Genomic DNA, 18,061 nt, shown 5'->3' with positions numbered 1-18,061 from the left:
ATGTCGATCAAGTTGTCAATAGCTGATCAAAACATTTTTTTTTCTTTCTGTAGAAAACATGGTGTTTTGTTGGAATTGAGGGAGTTATCTACAGATGATTTTTTTTGGCTCTTATCCTAATGAAAGTGAATTGAAACTGCACAGCATCTTTATTGATTTTCACAACATCACTGACTTGAATTTTTGCCCATTCTTCATTCTAAGAAACACTTAAACCCTGGGATATTTGTGGGTTTCCTCCAATAAACTGCTTGCTTCAGGTCCTTCCACAACATTTCAATTGGATTAAGGTCCGGACTTTGACTCGAGCGTTCCCAATTGTTCTTCTTTAACCAGTTTTTGGTATGACTTGTGTGCTTGTGGTCATTGTCTTGCTGCATGACCCACTTACTTCTAAGATTAAGTTCTCAGACAGATGTCCTGACATTTTCCTTTAGGATTTGCTAGTATAATTCAGAATTCATTGTTCCATCAATGATTGCAAGCCATTCTGGCCAAGTCGCAGCAAAGCAGGCCCAAACCATGATACTACCACCACCATGTTTCACAGATGGAATAAGGTTCTTATGCTGGAATTAAGTATTTTTCTTTTTCTAAACATAACACTTCTCATTTAAACCCAAAAAGTTTTATTTTGGTCTCATCCATCCACAAAACATTTTTCCAGTAGCCCTCTGACTTGTCCACATGATCTTTAGCAAACTGCAGACTGACAGATGTGTTTTTTTGTGTGTGTGTGTGTGTGTGTTTTGGAGAGTCATTCTCCTTGCAACTCTGCCATTCATGCCTTGGTTGTTCAGTGTTCTCCTGATGATGGACTCATGAACATTAATATTAACCAATGTGAAAGGCCTTTATGTGCTTAAAAGTTACCCTGAGGTCCTTTGCAACCTTGCAGACTATTACAAGTCTTGCTTTGGAGTGATCTTTGTTGATCGACCACTCCTAGAGAGGGTAATAGTAAAAACTCTTTTTCTGAGGTTCTCAGAGATCTACTTTGATCATGCCATGATTTACTTCCACAAAAATGATCAGACTTTGATAAATTCCTGTTCTTTAATTAAAACAGGGCATTCACTGGCACCTGATAGTCACCCTATTGATTGATAACACATCTGATGATGGACTCTAATTTCACCTTAAAATAAACTGCTAATCCTAGAGATTCACATACTTTTGGAACTCACAAATATTTAACACTGGACCGTTTTCTCAATAAATAAATGCCAAACTATATACTTTCATTTAATTTGTTTGATTGGGTTCTCTTTGTCAACTTTCAGGATTAGAACCATGAAAATCTGACTAACTTTTTGGTCACATTTATGCAGAAATATAGAAAATTCTAAAGGGTTCACGAACTTTTAGGCAGCACTGTGTATGTGTGTATATATATATATATATATATATATATATATATTAGGGCTGTCACAAATGATTATTTTCGTAATCAGGTAATTGGTCGATTGTTCTGACAATTAATTGAGTAATCGGAAAATTCTAATTCATTTTTTGTAGTAATAAAAATAAAAAAAGTGAACAATAGCCTTTAAAATTACTTAAAATACATATATAATAGCAATGAGGCAATAATTAGTTCAAATAAAGTATCAAAAGCAAGGTTTATAAATGATTTACCTTACAAATCTGAAACAATGGTGTTCCCAGATGAACATCAGCCTATAATAAAGCCAAGCTCACAACCATATGCAGAGACTGAGTTTGAGACGCTCCACACATAAATAATAAATAAATAAAACAGTTTGTAACAGCATTTGGAACAGCATTTACTGTGAACGGAGCCACTCTAACACACACATACGTAACATATGTGCGTGTAAATAATTAAAAGTGCATATATTAAACCTGCATCGCATATATTTATTTAACTAAATCATAGCGTTTGTGAATTCACAATAGTATTATGCTTAATTATGATTTTAAAATTGGTTTTAATATAACATGCAGCCTTTAACAGTCTAATAATGCATTTTTTGTATTCTTGTCTGTGGAATGCACCACTTTCCAGTAATACTCAACATGGACAAAATGCAATGGAAGATTTTTTAAAACTGAATACTTGAATTGAACTGAGGAATCGTGACAGCCCTAAAATATATAGAAATATACACACACATACACACTTTATTATATTTTAAAATTGATTTTGACTGTCTAATTATTTAGCTGTTCTTCCTTGTATATTAGTGATAAACTACACAGATCATTGAGTCACTTACAGCGTTGTAAACAAGCTGTTCTCCATCTGCACTGAAATGTGCTTTTATTCCTGTTCATTTTGGAAGTTGAATGTGAGGAATATTCCACATATGTGTCGCCACGGATCTCTGGAGAAAAAAATATGCATCCTAAAGGAGGAAGTTGTTAAAAGGCACATGTTTTCTTCAGCAGACAGTTCATTTAAATCATGCTCGTCTCTTACGTAAGAGAGGGTTGACTCTAATTCTTACAATGTGATTTAAACCACGCCATTTCAAATAACATTATCAGCCAATTGGCGAGCAACCTTATTTACTTTTGGTGCTTGGCAAGTGTAAATTTTGAACCTTGCTCACATCTTGCGCAGTGCAGACGCCATACACAGCCAAAACAGACTGAAGCTGCTTGTATTTTTGATTTAGATGAGTCATAGTCATAGTCATAGTTCACAGAAACTCGAGAATTTACCAAATCCTACCACTGTGGTTTTGTTTTTTGTTTTTTGTAAAAAATAACCACATTTTTCACTATACTCAAGTGATTCAACATGAGTATTCATTTTACATATGTTCAGTTACCCAATCAGTTGATTATTCTCTGTCGTGAGGATTGCGACTAGGGTGAGTGTGTGTGTGTCCTTCAGTTTCCACATTCAGCATCTGTTGGCTGTGGATGTACCCAATAACCGCAGATCAAGATTGAACACATTTAATGCTTCAACTGTCAGTGGAGACATATTCCTCTTTTACTCTCTCTCTCTCAGATTTTCTTTCCCTCTGAGGAAAGAGTGGCAGACTGAGAGGAAGTAGCGTTCTTACAGACCTTAACAAACCTCTTATACGCTTACCTCACATGTTCAGGTTATGTATCTTTGTGAAACTGAATGATGTCTTCATACAGAAATGTCTACTTCTCCCTTTGATCAAAATTGTATGAGATGAGACAAAAATACTTATTATGTTTTCTCCTTCTCTCTTTCTGTCTCCCAAATGTGCAGGTTTTCCAGATTTCCTCTCCAGAAGTTCCTGTTCTTAGATGGTAACAGAGAGCTTGAGATAAGAGGTAAGCTCAGTTTCTGCACATGTGTGTTTTATTGATTGTCTTGTTCTGATGTTATTAGGGCCCGAGCACCGGTGGTGTGAGGACCCTATTGGAATTGCTCAGATTCTTCTTCTTCTCCAAAATAAATTGCATTTTTAAGGGCATTTTTAACTTTGCACACACACCAAAAGTGGTGAAAATTTACGTGATATTGGTTTCAGAAGTGGGTGTGGCAAAATGGCTCGATAGCACCACCTATAAAATTTCAACGACATGCCCCTTGAGCTGTGTTTCACATACATGTACGAAATACGGTAGACACATGTAACATACCAATACCTACCAAAAAGTCTCCCGGTTACGAAGTCCGAAACCCAACAGGAAATCTGTTGAATTTTTGAATTTTCTCTGCAAGTTTTGTGCTGTTTCTGTCATTTTCAGGCGTTGTATTTAAACAAACTCCTCCTACAGATTGAAACAGATCAAATTTGGTCAGTCTAGTCTAAAGCCCTTTGTGATGTTAAATTGTGAAGATCTTAAGTTTTCGTTGAAGGACGTGTCCGTGGCAGCCTGACAAATTTTGATGTTTCGCCATGAAAAAAGAACTTGTTAGAATTCAGGCATACAATGTACAATCTGCCTCAGAGTTCACATGTTTCTTAGGCGTCCTGTCCTGAACACATGCACATGCCCATATTCAGTTATAGTCATAGCGCCACCTGCTGGCAACAGGAAGTGACGTGTTTTACACTGTAAAGAACCCTTCACAGAAATGTAATGACATCAACATTATATTTGGTCAGTCTAATCTAAAGGCCTTTGCAATTGTAAATTGCAAAGATCTTGAGTTTTCGTTAAAGAGTGTGTCTGTGGCGGCCTGACAAAGTTCGATGTTTCACTATGGGAATAGGTGGTGTTGTAATTCAGCCATACAATTTCTGATCTGCCCCAAACTTCACATGTTCGATAAGAGTCCTGGTCTGAAGAAATCTAAAGGCCAATATTCCATTATATTCATAGCGCCACCTGTTGGCAACAGGATATGTCATGTTTTGCACTAAGTCAAACATACCATGTTCAATCTGCACCGAACTTCATATGCTTGATAAAAGTGCTGGCATGAAGACATCTACATGCCAATATCCAGTTATAGTCATAGCGCCACCACCTGGTAGCAGGAAATTTGGCACATATAAATGACTTTAACATATTCCTTCTATATTGACAACTTTAAAAGCCTATTGCCCACTGTTCGCTCTTTTCCTAAAGCCACCAGGTGGTGGTGAGCCCGGGTGCGAGGGCCCTTTCGACACTGCTTGCAGCTTTAATTATAATTGTGATGTGATTACTGTTATTTGTCTTTGCTGTTTTTATGTCGTATGTATATGTGATGATGGGAGTTAGTAGAAAGCTAAAATTATTACCTCAGTTAGAAGTGGTGATAAATTACAAGGCTGTTCACTCAGCAGTATACACAATTTTATGTAATTTTTAATAGCTATATTATGCACAATCACATTTAATCTGCCTGTTAAAGTTATTCTCAGAAACCTCAAAAACAATAAATCTTGGGTTAGATTTTATTAAATAACTAACTACATTTTTTCTCATCAAATAATTTAAAAATGAAACTAATAATTAAAGGAGTAGTTCACTTCCAGAACAAAAATTCACATATAATGTACTCACCCCCTTGTCATCCAAGATGTTCATGTCTTTCTATCTTCAGTCGTAAAGAAATTACATTTTTTGAGGAAAACATTTCAGGATTTCTCTCCATATAATGGACATCATTGGTGCCCCCAAGTTTGAACTTCCAAAATGCAGTAGCTTCAAAGGGCTCTAAATGATCTCAGCCGAGGAAGAAGGGTCTTATCTAACAAAACGATCAGTTATTTTCTTAAAGAATTGACAATTTATATACTTTTTAACCTCAAATGCTCATCTTGTCTAGCCCTGCATGTACTCTGTGTACTCCGCTTCAAGATAGTTAGGGTAGGTTGAAAAACTGCCATCTCATTTTCTTCTCCAACTTAAAAATCATCCTACGTCACTGTTTTAACTTTTTTTGAAAAGGGTGTTTGACCCTCCTTGCATGTTAACTTTGTAAACACTGGGTCGGTGCTTCTGCAGAGATGTAGGACAATTTCAAAGTTAAAGGAGAAAATGAGATGGGAGTTTTTCGACCTACCCTAACTGTTTTGAACCGGATTACACAGAGTTCACGCCAAGTTCACAAGCTAGACAAGATGAGCATTTGAGGTTAAAAAGTATATAAATTGTAACTTTTTTTAGAAAATAATCGATCGTTTCGCTAGATAAGACCCTTTTTCCCTGGCTAGGATCGTTAAGAGCTCTTTAAAGCTGCATTTATACTACATTTTGGAAGTTCAAACTCACAGGCACCATAGAAGTCCATTATATGGAAAGAAATCCTGAAATGTCCTCAAAAACATAATTTTTTACGACTGAAGAAAGAAAGACATGAACATCTCAGATGACAAGGAGGTGAGTCAGTTATCTGTAAATTTTTGTTCTGGAAGTTAACTTCTCCTTTAAGATTGCTATGATAATAGTTAATTAAAGATTATATTAATTATCAATATTAATGATTAAATATTCTTTGAAATGTAATACATTCATATATTATGAATGATAAAATATTAAAGAAAAAATAATACAAGTAAAGATGCACCAATTTGGGAATTTTTTGCTGACATTAATATCTGTAAAATACTGTAAAAATACTGTGTTAGTATGGCTAAAAAACCAAATCAGTGCATGCTTAATTTTTAGTTAATTTCATAGAATTTTTTTTAGAAAGATTTTTATATCGTATATAAATATTTTGTAATATTAATTTTACAGTTTTGCTTGTAAATTGTGTAAACTGAGGAAGATGAGACATAAAGACATTATCTATGCCTTTAATAGAACTCAAATAAAAACTCCAGTATAAATCTATAAAATGGTAAATACAATACCATGTATTGCACAACATAACTAATAAGACAAATACTAGAAAAAGCATAATTTAGTCATAATAATATAGCCTCATTAAATCAGGACTGACATTATTTTATGCACTCAGTAACCCCACGATGCACCTCCTCTCGCAGAGTCAGGCATTGTCCTTATTTAAAGGCTTACAGCTACGGGAATGAAAAATGCCTTTGTAATTTGTTTTTATTGAGAGTTGGAATTATCTGCCTCCTCCCTGAAGGTGGAGGTTCAAGGTATTTGAGAAGTGTACTGTTTGTGGATTTTATTTTCTTAGCCTCCTCCACAGCAATGTGGTCAGAAAGGTCCTGAAGCTAAGGAAGGCCACAGAGGTTCAAATACAGCCTTTCTATTTGTTCATTTATTTATTTACTATTTATTTTTATTCATTTTTTCCTTTTTTCCTTTGAGTCTAGGCACCTGAAGTTTTTGGGACTTTGCTGTGAACATTGTTCATATTATTTTTTAAAGGGGTCATCGGATGCCCATTTTCCACAAGTTGATATGATTCTTTAGGGTCTTAATGAAAAGTCTATAATATACTTTGGTTAAAAATTCTCAATGGTAGTGTAAAACAACACCCTTTTTACCTTGCCAAAATCAGCTCTGCGAAAATCATCTCATTCTGGTCGAGGCTGCTTTAAATGCAAACGAGCTCTGCTCGCCCCGCCCCTCTCTACTCTCTGTGGAGTGACGAGCCTGTTTACTTTAGCCGCATTTAGCTGCGTTTAGCCGCTAAACTTGCTAACTAGCACATTATTAGGAAAGACGATTGCAAAGATTCATAAACCCTTATACTCACTTCTGCTGTAAGTGAAGTTGGATCACGAATGATTTGCGTGAACATAGACAGATATATGTAGATCGGGAGGCGCATTCCCTTCACAAACAAACGTAATCCACTGCATCTTCAGCAGCTCAGATGTCGGGAGTAAATGACGACCTCTACGTACTAGCTACCTAGCATGATTCTAGAAACCAAGAGTTCGACAAAAAGTCATTTTTGTTGTTTCTGCTTATCCAGGACTTTATACCTCACCACAAGTTCTATCTTCTGCAAAAATCAGTTTATCACTGACTCTGCCTTTCTGTAGAAGTCAATCAGTTGTTCTTTCATTCTTATTAGTCATGAATATTTCTGTCTGAGCAGTCTGACAGGTCGACCAGAGCCGTATCATCTGCAGTTTCCCAGCTCTTATCAGAATTCCTCATATTATGTGTACTTACAGACAATAGCACTGGGAGGATCATAGTTCCTCTGGAGCCCCAGTAGAAACAAACAAGCATGAGACGGTAGTGCTGTTGTTTTTAACATACTGCTCTCAGCAGGACAGAAAGTCCAGAATTCACAATGTGATGAAATCGCAGCTTGATCTGCGGTTCATCCACAAGAGAACAAGGCACTGTAGTTAAATGCAGATGAGAAGTCTAGAAGACTATCCTCGTGTAAAATGGCTTTTTCAGATGTATTATGTATGACATTCAGAGCTGCACTGACAACCTTATTTGCCCCCTTATAGTCACAAAGCTCTGACTATTAAGAGAAATCAGCTGACTTGAGGTCTACATGTGTGGTCGCATTCTGTGTGAGATCTGCGTAATGTCACACCATGATCAAAGACATGTGTCTGCATGTTCACATAGACCCTCAATTAGAAACACTTTTGTACTTTTCTCAGAGGAGATTGATATATGAAATAATTGTGATTCTTTCTTAATCTGCAAATTATGTTATTAATCTAATTTAACTATTAATTGACATTCTAATATAGTACGTTACAAGAATAATACCTAGAATATTTACATGTCCTGACTTTATTATTATAGTTAACTACAATTAATTTGATTAATTTGCAAGGACGTCATCCTATTATTCTATTTAAGTGAATTACGAAAAACGAAAAGAAAAAACTTCCCCGTGGTTTCACAGACATGTCAGGGTTCTGTCACCTTAGTCTAGGTTACTTGTGGTTTTGTGACAAAGTCCTGACACTCCCTTTATGTCTAGTTTTCATGTTGTCTGCGTGCCTTGTTTCTTGTTCGGATCCCGGCACTCATGTCTTGATGAGTTTCGGTTTTGTGTCGGGGTTCGGAGACTCATGCTCCATGTTCTGTCTTGTTGTGGGAGCATGTGGTCTTGAGCTTGCTCGGGCCGTATGCTCTTCTGTCCACGTGTTTTGTTTTGTGTTGTCTTGTGTTGCATGCAGCTCGAGTTTTTGGCTGGCTGCGTGCTTTCATGTCATGTTTTGTGTGAACGCGCAGCTTATGAGTTTTCATGTGCCATGTGCTCTCATGTCTATTGTCTTGACCCCAACCATCTTGTTTCCTTATTATTGGTTCATTTGCCCCACCTGTGTGTCCCTCTTTGCCCTCCTCATTTGCTCCCTACTTATTCTCCTTGTGTTTGCAGTCCTGCGCCAGTTCGTCATCGTTTGTATCCAGTTTTTTCCCCTGCCCTACCTTGTCCTGCCCAGTTCTATTGCCAGCCAGCTAGCCTTTTCTCCCTCGGGGTAGTTTTTGTTGTTTGTCTTGTTTATTTTATGATCAAATAAAAAGGCCATCACTCTGCAGAACGGAGTCCTTGCCTTCCCTACAATCCAACCCTGAAAAGACAAGGCTTCAGCTAAGAGAAACTTGCACTGACTGATCTTAAAACATATCAGTGTCTTTGTTTTGTCTCAAGATGCACACCAGTAATGTTTTTTTCTAAGGCGTTTTCAAAGATTACTGATTTTAAAAAATATATATATTTTATTCACAGTTCATTTGATTAATTTGCAAGTATATCATGATATGTTTCTAACTGCAGTATTTTAATTTAATAATAATAATTAAAAAGATGAGAAACTATAAGAAAAATACCTAGAATATTTACATGGCCTGGCCTTATTATTAAATTTATTTGCAATTAATTTAATCAGTTTTAAAGGATATCATGTTATTAATCTAATTAAATTCAGTTGACATTCCAAATTAAAAAAAAGGCCTGACTAAATTAAATTAAATTAAATTAAATTAATGGGTACACTCTAAAAAATGCTGGGTTTTAAAAACAACCCAACTTGGGTTATTTGGCAACCCAGCACTGGGTAAACATTGGACAGAACACATGCTGGGTTATTTTATTTAAGTCAACTATTGTTTTAAAATTATTATATTGCTGGCTTAAAATGGTCTAAAATTTACAAAAAAACACACACAGAATTACTAGAGGCAACAGCAATAATCAAACAATAAACATTTATTAAGCAAGAACGCATGGACAAAATACAACACAAATTTTATTTATTTGGGTGAATACAGCATAGTTTACAATATTACATACATTTAAACTCGCTTAACAAGCATTTTAGACATAAAAAATGTAACATTTAAATTAGCATTTTAATTTTAGTGTATTCAACCATTCTCTGTAGTCGCTTTTTACCAAAATAACACTAATTTTCATGCCGGTTTGTTGCCAGAATCTAAGCTGGTGAAAGACTGCTGTCACCGGTGTAACTGCGAACTTCAGACCGCGGCCTAACTGACATTTCTTCCTTACAACACAGTCAAGACTTTATAAATGAAATAAAAAGTATACTAACCTTTATTTTGCCGAAGAAGTGCACCAAATCGGCGACGCTGAGAACCGCACTCTCCTGTAGAGGACTCAAAAAGCCCACGCTCTGACTGTAACTCAGCAGCTGGGTTGTTTCGTCAGAGACAGGCATAACTCAGCGGTTGTGGAGAAAAAAATAACCCAGTGTTAAAAATGACCCAGCATCAGTTACAGGAGAAACTACCCAGCACCTGGGTAAAAAATATTAAAAATAGCCCAATAAAATGACCCAACAAGTTGAACTCAGCATTTGGGTTCAAAAATTACCCAGAACCTGGGGAAAAATATTAAAAACAACCCAATAAAATGACCCGAATAGGCTGAACCCATTATTTGGGTTAAAAAAAAATAACCCAGAATTTTTTTGAGTGTATGCACTGGATAATCTGTGCAACTCAGATTAAATGTATAGTTCAGCTGTGAAACTCTAATTGCATTCTGATTGGTTCATTCAGTTCAATGTTCCCAGCCAATCGGATTCACATACTCATTACCGTTTACCTGTGTAACCAGGATGTATTCACTGAATGTTATGTCTGTGTGCTATGTGTGTCCTCACCCCAACCCACCGCCTCCCAAGCTCCACCTGTCTGGATCCACTACACCCTCTCTCCTATCCCAAGAGTTGTCATGACTGAACTCATTTTTCTGCGGTTGCTGCTGGTGTTGAGCACAGCAACTCACATCAAGAAGCACTCTTAAGAGGAAAGCAGTTTGCGAAAGGAAGACCTCTAAAGGGTTAAAATCTATTCCTGATCTGCCACAGTTTGTCCCTTTAGATTAGTACTAGACTATGATGATCTAAATGCTAAGAAATGTGAAAACAATGTAATATCAGCAGCTAACAATATCCAAAAGGATTGATAGAGCAGTGAAGAGAGAAATGCAGGCAGAGAAATGTGAGGTGTGAGAGGAAGTGTTAATGGGTACCGAGAGCTGTAAGGGTCAAAAAGGCTTCATAAGTTCACGCAGACATTTGACCTGATTTCAAAAACCGCAAGCGTCCAAATCACGTCACACATTGGTCTCCTTAATCCATCACATCAACCGGAATCCAGTGTTTGTCTTTGTGGTTAGTTGACTGGCAGTGAGTGGCTTTTGTGTCTACCTTTTTCTTTATAAGCGTAGTGTTCGTGTGTATGGTGAGCTGACTGGAAATCAGTGGTTTTTGTGTCTCTGTGTAGGTGTGCAGCTTTCAATACATGTATGTCTGTGCGGTTGCACTGCTTGGAAATACACGCATGCTTACACATATGCGCAAACACAAAGAGTGGGGCAGGAAGAGGCGGGCTGTGAACTTTTTTCTTTTACAAGCTACTTCCGTTTAGAGTAAAAGCTCATATGCTTGTAGGCTCACCTTAACAGCAAATCATGTCTATCTATATGAGGAGGCAAAGTCCTAAAAGTTTGTTTGTTTATTTATTTATTTAATAAATCAAATGTAAATAAATTCATGTCCCGATCACATCCTAAATATATATATATATATATATATATTTACATTAAGAATGTAATCAATATTATACAGTTGAGGTCAAAAGTATGCATACACTTTGCAGAATCTCCAAAATGATATTTATTTTACCGAAATAAGAGGGATCATACAAAATGCATGTTATTTTTTATTTAGTACTGACCTGAATAAGATATTTCACATTAAAGACGTTTACATATAGTCCACCGTTTTTTTTTTCACTGATAGTTGTTCTTGAGTCCCTTTTTTGTCCTGAACAATTAAACTGCAGCAAAAAAAAAAAAAAAAAAAAAAATCCTTAAAATCCCACAAATTCTTTGGTTTTTCAGCATTTTTGTGTATTTAAACACTTTCCAACAATGACTGTATGATTTTGAGATCCATCTTTTCACACTGAGGACAACTGAGGGACTCATATGCAACTATTACAGAAGGTTCAAACACTCACTGATGCTCCAGAAGGAAAAACAATGCATTAAGAGCTGGGGGGTGAAAACTTTTGAACGGAATGAGGATGTGTACATTTTTCTTATTTTGCCTAAATATTATATTATATCTATCTATCACATATCATCTATCCATCTATCCATCTATCTATCTATCTATCTATCTATCTATCTATCTATCTATCTATCGACTTCAGGGAAACCATAAAAAAGCTAAGTGAGCTTCATGGGGAAAAATAAAATGATACTCAATTGTAAAATATGTGTAATGCATTATTTAGTCTGAGATCACTGAGGTTCTTTGCTGGCTCATTTCAGCCTGTGCAGTCATCATCATAAAAACTGTCAGCGGACTGATCAGATGACCCCGCTGGGAGTGATGTTTCAATGTGTAGTTTTGAGTGTGTTTATGTGCGTGGAATTTGATGTTTTATGCAGTGCTTGTAGTTGAGAGACAAGCAAGTCATGTGGCTGTGCTGAGGATATGTTGACGGCTCAAACCAATGAGATTCACAAAAACAAACACAGAGATAAGCCAAAACTTCTGCATATGCACAAACAACTAGTGGCTGACCATTTTGTGGTTTTAACACTGATGCTGACTGCTACTGATATTTAGAGACCAGCTGGCTGATGTAATGGTTATATACACCAATCAACATTGTGACTACTAACAGGTGAATGAATAACACTGATTATCTCTTTATCACAGCACCTGTTAGTGGGTGGGATATACAGTATTAGTCGGCAAGTGATTATTTTGTCCTCAAAGTTGATGTGTTAGAAGCAGGCAAAATGGGCAAGCGAAAGGATTTGAGCGAGTTTGACAAGAGCCAAACTGTGATGGCTGCACAACTAGGTCAGAGCATCTCCAAAACTGCAGCTCTTATGGGATGTTCCCGGTCTGCAGTGGTCCGTATCGATCAAAAGTGGTCAAAGGAAGGAACAGTGGTAATGGGTGCCAAGACTCATTGATGCCCATGGGGAGCGAAGGCTGACCCATGTGGTCCGATCCAACAGATGAGCTACTGTAGCTCAAATTGCTCAAGACGTTAATGCTGCTTCTGATGAAAAGGGGTCAGAATACACAGTGCATTGCAGTTTGTTGTGTATGGGGCTGCAGAGCTAGTCAGACTAGTCAGGGTGGCCATGCTGACCCCTGTCCACTGCCGAAAGCGCCAACAGTGGTCGTATCTAAACTCGATCACAGAGCAGTGGAATAAGGTGACCTGGTCTGATGAATCACGTTGTCATTAACATCACATGGATGGCCTGGTGTGTGTGCGTCGCTTACCTGGGAAACACATGTCACCAGGATGCACTTTGGGCAATGTTCTGCTGGAAAAACCTTTGGTCCTGCCATCCATGTGGAAGTTACTTTAACACCTACCACCGACCTAAGCATTGTTGCAGACCATGTACACCAGTGGTCTCAGACTCAGTTCCTGGAGGGTCACATCTCTGCACAGTTTAGCTCCAACCCTAATCAAACACACCTGATCCAGCTTATCAAGGTCTTCAGGATTACTTGAAATCTCCAAGCAGGTGTGAGTTAGAGCTGGTTGGAGTTGAACTCTCAGCACAACAACGAGTTTGAGGTGTTAACCTGGCCTCCAGATTCACCAGATCTCAATCCAATCGAGAATCTGTAGGATGTGCTGAACAAACAAGTCCGATTCATGGAGGCCCCATCTTGCAAATTAACAGGACTTAAAGGATCTGCTGCTAACATCTTAGTACCAGATACCACAGCATCTTCAGGGCTCTAGTGGAGTCCATGCCTCGACAGGTCAGGGCTGTTTTGGCAGCGAAATGGGGTACGGGTTAATTAAGAAGGTGATCATAATGTTATGCCTAAATGGTGTATAATACTCTGTCATCATAGCAAATTAGATGTACACACAATTTTTGAATTTAAAAGGGGAAGTGTGTAATATCTGTTCAGCTTGGTGCTGAAATTCTCAGAAATGGTCAAATATTGATTGATCAGCCTGGCTAATATTGTTCTGTCTGTAGTACAAACTCAGTTTTTTGTTCCTCTCATCTTGCTTTATGATGGTTTTCCCATTTTCTCTCTGTTTCCTTAACATTTTTGACTTGAATGAGTATAAATAAGTGAGTATGAGCATCTCAGTGTGTCCGTGTCTGTCTGAGGCCAGCACAAGATTCATTTCAACACATTCATTTCCTTCCTCTTCACTTTTTCTTCTGTTCTCTGCGTGTTTTCTTGCACTCACACACATGCTATGCCAGCAAAATGGCTGTGTTGACACAACAAATCCATTAAGTGCGTTCAGACCCTTTTCGCGGAAAGCCACGAGGAGAGAAAAGATTGGACACAACATTACAGTCCACAATGCTTTGTACTGTGAAGGTTCCCACCATCATCTATATTACGCAGGAGATTTTCTCTTAAACGGTGTGATTGGAAGACAAATCAGACTTGCTGCTGTGACAGTGACTACACAGTGTCATGGCCTAGTGCTCACTGCCTAATCTTTAATATGCTGAACTCATGAATTTTTTACGACAATTACGCACAATTTTTTTGGATTCTGGTGTTGCAGTCTTTTTGGTTTTCCCCGTAAACCTCTTTCTGCTTTCCTCATGTTCCTTTTTGTGTCTTCCAGAGTGAAAATGGCAGTGTGGATCCAGGCCCAGCAGCTGCAGGGAGATGCTCTACACCAGATGCAGTCTCTCTACGGGCAACACTTCCCCATAGAGGTGCGACACTACCTGTCCCAGTGGATAGAGGGGCAACTCTGGTATGTGAAGAGTTTGAACTGCAGCGGTCAGTTTGTCATTTTTTTTTAATATGTCAGTGTTATTAAGTGTGTCCTTGTGTCCTCTTTCAGGGATGCGATAGATTTAGAGAACCCTCAGGAGGAGATAAAAGCCAAACGCTTATTGGACAGCCTGATCCAGGAACTACAAAAGAAAGCAGAGCATCAAGTGGGAGAGGACGGCTTCTTACTCAAGATCAAATTAGGACATTATGCTTCACAGCTAAAGGTTTTTGTCTACGCATACAATTCAGGAATGATTTAATGTAAAAAGTGGATAAAAAAGGGATAGTTCACCAAAAAATGAAAAATCTGTCATTAATTACTCAGCCTCATGTCGTTCCAAACCTGTAAGACCTTTGTTTATCTTTAGAACACAAATTCAGATATTTTTTGATTAAATCAAGGTTCAGAAAGGTAGTAAGGACATAATTAAAATAGTCCATGTGACATTAGTGGTTCAACCATTATGTTATGAAGCTATAAGAATACTTTTTGTGCACAAAGAAAACAGAAATAATGACTTTAATTAAAAAATGTATTTATTCAATAAAATACATCCTAATGCTCCTGTATAAATGCACTCAGTGAAATAGACACATGCAGACACGCATAGATTCTCTTAAAATATCTTAGGAGAAAATAAATTTAGAGAATATAGATCAAACTTAAAGAGGCAGTTGTTGACATACAGCATATCGGTGTATGATGATAAAGCTTTTACTCAGAACAGGTCGGTCAGGAAAGTGCAGCCTCAGTGTTTACTGTCATTAGTGCTATGCGGTGATCTTGAGTGTGTTGAAGTCAAACAAGGCAGATTAGATGAAGTAGATGTTTATTCTGATTGTGTGTGTGTGTGTGTGTTTCTGTTTTCAGAGCACCTATGACCGCTGTCCCCTGGAGCTGGTGAGATGCATCAAACACATCCTGTACACAGAGCAAAGACTCGTCAGAGAGGCGACTAATGTGAGTTGACACAGTAGGCAGATCTATTTCAGACTATCGGTTTGTTAGGGCAGATTTTGTAAAATGACACTTGAATACTGCTGTTCATCACTGTTCTCAAATTTGGTTCTCACAGTCAGTCATGGTGAACCTGGAAATGTAAAGGAAGTTGTGAAATATGCTATGAGTGTGCATACACTTGAGGTCAAAAGTTTACATATATTTATTTAGTACTGACCTGAATAAGATATTTCACATAAAAGACGTTTACATATAGTCCACAAGAGAAAATAATAGTTGAATTTATAAAAATTACCCCATTCAAAAGTTTACGTACGCTTGATTCGTAATACTGTATTGTTACCTGAATGATCCACGGCTGTGTTTTTTTGTTTAGTGATAGTTATTCATGTCCTTGTTTATCCTGAACAGTTAAACTGCCTGCTGTTTTTCAAAAAAATCCTTCAAGTCTCACAAATTCTTTGGTTTTTCAGCATTTTTGTGTATTTGAACATTTTCCAGCAATGACTGTATGATTTTGAGATCCATCTTTTCACACTGAGGACAACTGAGGGACTCAGTTACAGAAGGTTCAAACACTCACTGATGCTCCAGAAGGAAAAACTGTGCTTTAAGTGTCACGGTGACTGTAGTGTAGGAGCGAAGGAGCAAGGAGACCACAGGGTTTAGGTACTCTGAACTAAACGAGGAGATTAACACAGGTGGAACAAATCATCAAACATAACAAGGACAGGAAAATTACCAAATAAGGAAAACTAGGAACAAATACAGGGTAAAACAAGTCCATAACCCTGACATTAGGAGCCAGGGGTGTAAACTGTAAGGGGTGTAAACTGAGGATGTGTACATTTTTCTTGTTTTGCTTAAATATCATATTTATTTTTTTATTTAGTTCTCCATTGTTTTTTCTTCTGGAGCATCAGTGAGTGTTTAAACCTTCTGTAGTAGTTGCATATGAGTCCCTCGGTTGTCCTCAGTGTGAAACATGCAATTGCGTGTTATAAAGTTAGAATTGTGAGATATAAACGCACAATTCCGAGAAAAAAGTCACAATTGTGAGTTTATATTTCGCAGTTCTAACTTTATAACTCACAATTGCAAGTTTATATCACACAATTCTGACTTTATTTCTCAGAATTGCGAGTTTATATCTCATAATTTTGAGAAAAAAGTCAGAATTGTGAGATAAAAAGTCGCAATTACCTTTTTTATTAACAGGCTTCCATAGTTTAATGCATCACTGTTGAATAAAAGAAGAAAATTTCTTACAATAAAAAATCTTACTGACGCCACATGTTTGAACTGTAGGCTGTATATTGCATATTTTATTCTACTAGTAAGTGTAATACGTAAATAATAGTTAATTCCAAGAATTATTATCTGACATGGAAATTCTATAAAATAATCTCATAAATGTATTTATTTTTATTTTTATTTTTGTGGAAACCTTTCACAAACCTTATCATTTTGCTTCCAGAGTTCTCTTTGTATGCAAGTGATTTATTAACACTTTATGATTCATTTGAACATGCCTTTAAAAAGTTGTAATTTGTACTCATGCATTAACAGAGTTCAGCGAGTTCGGTCAACTTTAAAAACCATCATGGGCAATAAACAGCGCTACTGTACATGTCTGACTTTTACAATCTTCAGAAATAAAATTTGTGTGTTTGCTTTGTGTATGCATAGAGGAAGATACATATTTAATCCTACACACAAATTTGCGATACCTGCTCAGTTTTATGAGAGTAAAGGAGGAAATTTCAGATTTTATCAACTCAGCTGACAACCCATAAGATCATAAATCTAAAGACAATATTAGTAAATCTAGAAGCTTACGTACACACGAAAAAGCTCACTCATCTCAGACACACCTAATAGACACACATAATATTTATGTTCACATACCATGTATGCACTACACAAACAAAATATGGCTGGTTTAAACAAACATACAGGACACGTGCACTTAGTCTAACGTGGGCACAGACGAATAACATTATCTTGCTCGATTATTAATACACAACAGGACAGAGATTAAAAGGGTCTACAGTACTTCACAAAGCTTTGGTTTGTGGGGTTTTAGTAGTATAACTGTTCGTCAGGTTGTTTCGAAACTATCTACAAACTCCAACCCTTCTTCACCTTGCTAGTTCTTTTGTACTCATCTTCAAAATGAAGCTATGTCATGTTTCCTTCTGAAATAATCGTAAATTTTAGTGAAACTGAATGTCGAATTGTCGAAAACTTGTAGAAACTTGGTTGTCACTCATGTGTGTCTGTGATTGGTAGTCGAGCTCACCGGTGGGCGGCCTGATGGACAGCATGTCGCAGAAGTACCATCAAATAAACCAGGCATTCGAGGAGCTCCGAATACTGACTCAGGACACAGAGAATGACCTCAGAAAACTACAACACAACCAGGAGTACTTCATTATACAGTACCAGGAAAGCCTCAGAATACAGGGTATACAGCCACCCTTATTTACATTTACATCTGTATATTTGACAGGCACTTTTATCCAAAGCG

General features: G+C 37.2%; 1 protein-coding gene across 2 annotated transcripts in view; it reads left to right on the top strand.

The window, feature by feature from the left end:
* stat5a (signal transducer and activator of transcription 5a) overlaps window positions 1-18,061 on the top strand; it is a 101,863-nt gene that overhangs the window by 59,089 nt on the left and 24,713 nt on the right. For both annotated transcript variants that reach the window (XM_051097925.1, XM_051097917.1), the window contains 5 exons: window positions 3,218-3,282; window positions 14,413-14,547; window positions 14,638-14,794; window positions 15,442-15,531; window positions 17,824-17,998. In XM_051097925.1, the coding sequence (XP_050953882.1) occupies window positions 14,420-14,547; window positions 14,638-14,794; window positions 15,442-15,531; window positions 17,824-17,998 (550 nt within the window). In that variant the 5' untranslated portion in view covers window positions 3,218-3,282; window positions 14,413-14,419. The remainder of the gene's footprint in view (window positions 1-3,217; window positions 3,283-14,412; window positions 14,548-14,637; window positions 14,795-15,441; window positions 15,532-17,823; window positions 17,999-18,061) is intronic.

The sequence above is a fragment of the Labeo rohita genome, chromosome 3, assembly GCF_022985175.1.
Source record: "Labeo rohita strain BAU-BD-2019 chromosome 3, IGBB_LRoh.1.0, whole genome shotgun sequence".
NCBI lineage: Eukaryota > Metazoa > Chordata > Actinopteri > Cypriniformes > Cyprinidae > Labeo > Labeo rohita.
This window is presented reverse-complemented; position numbering and strand designations above follow the sequence as displayed.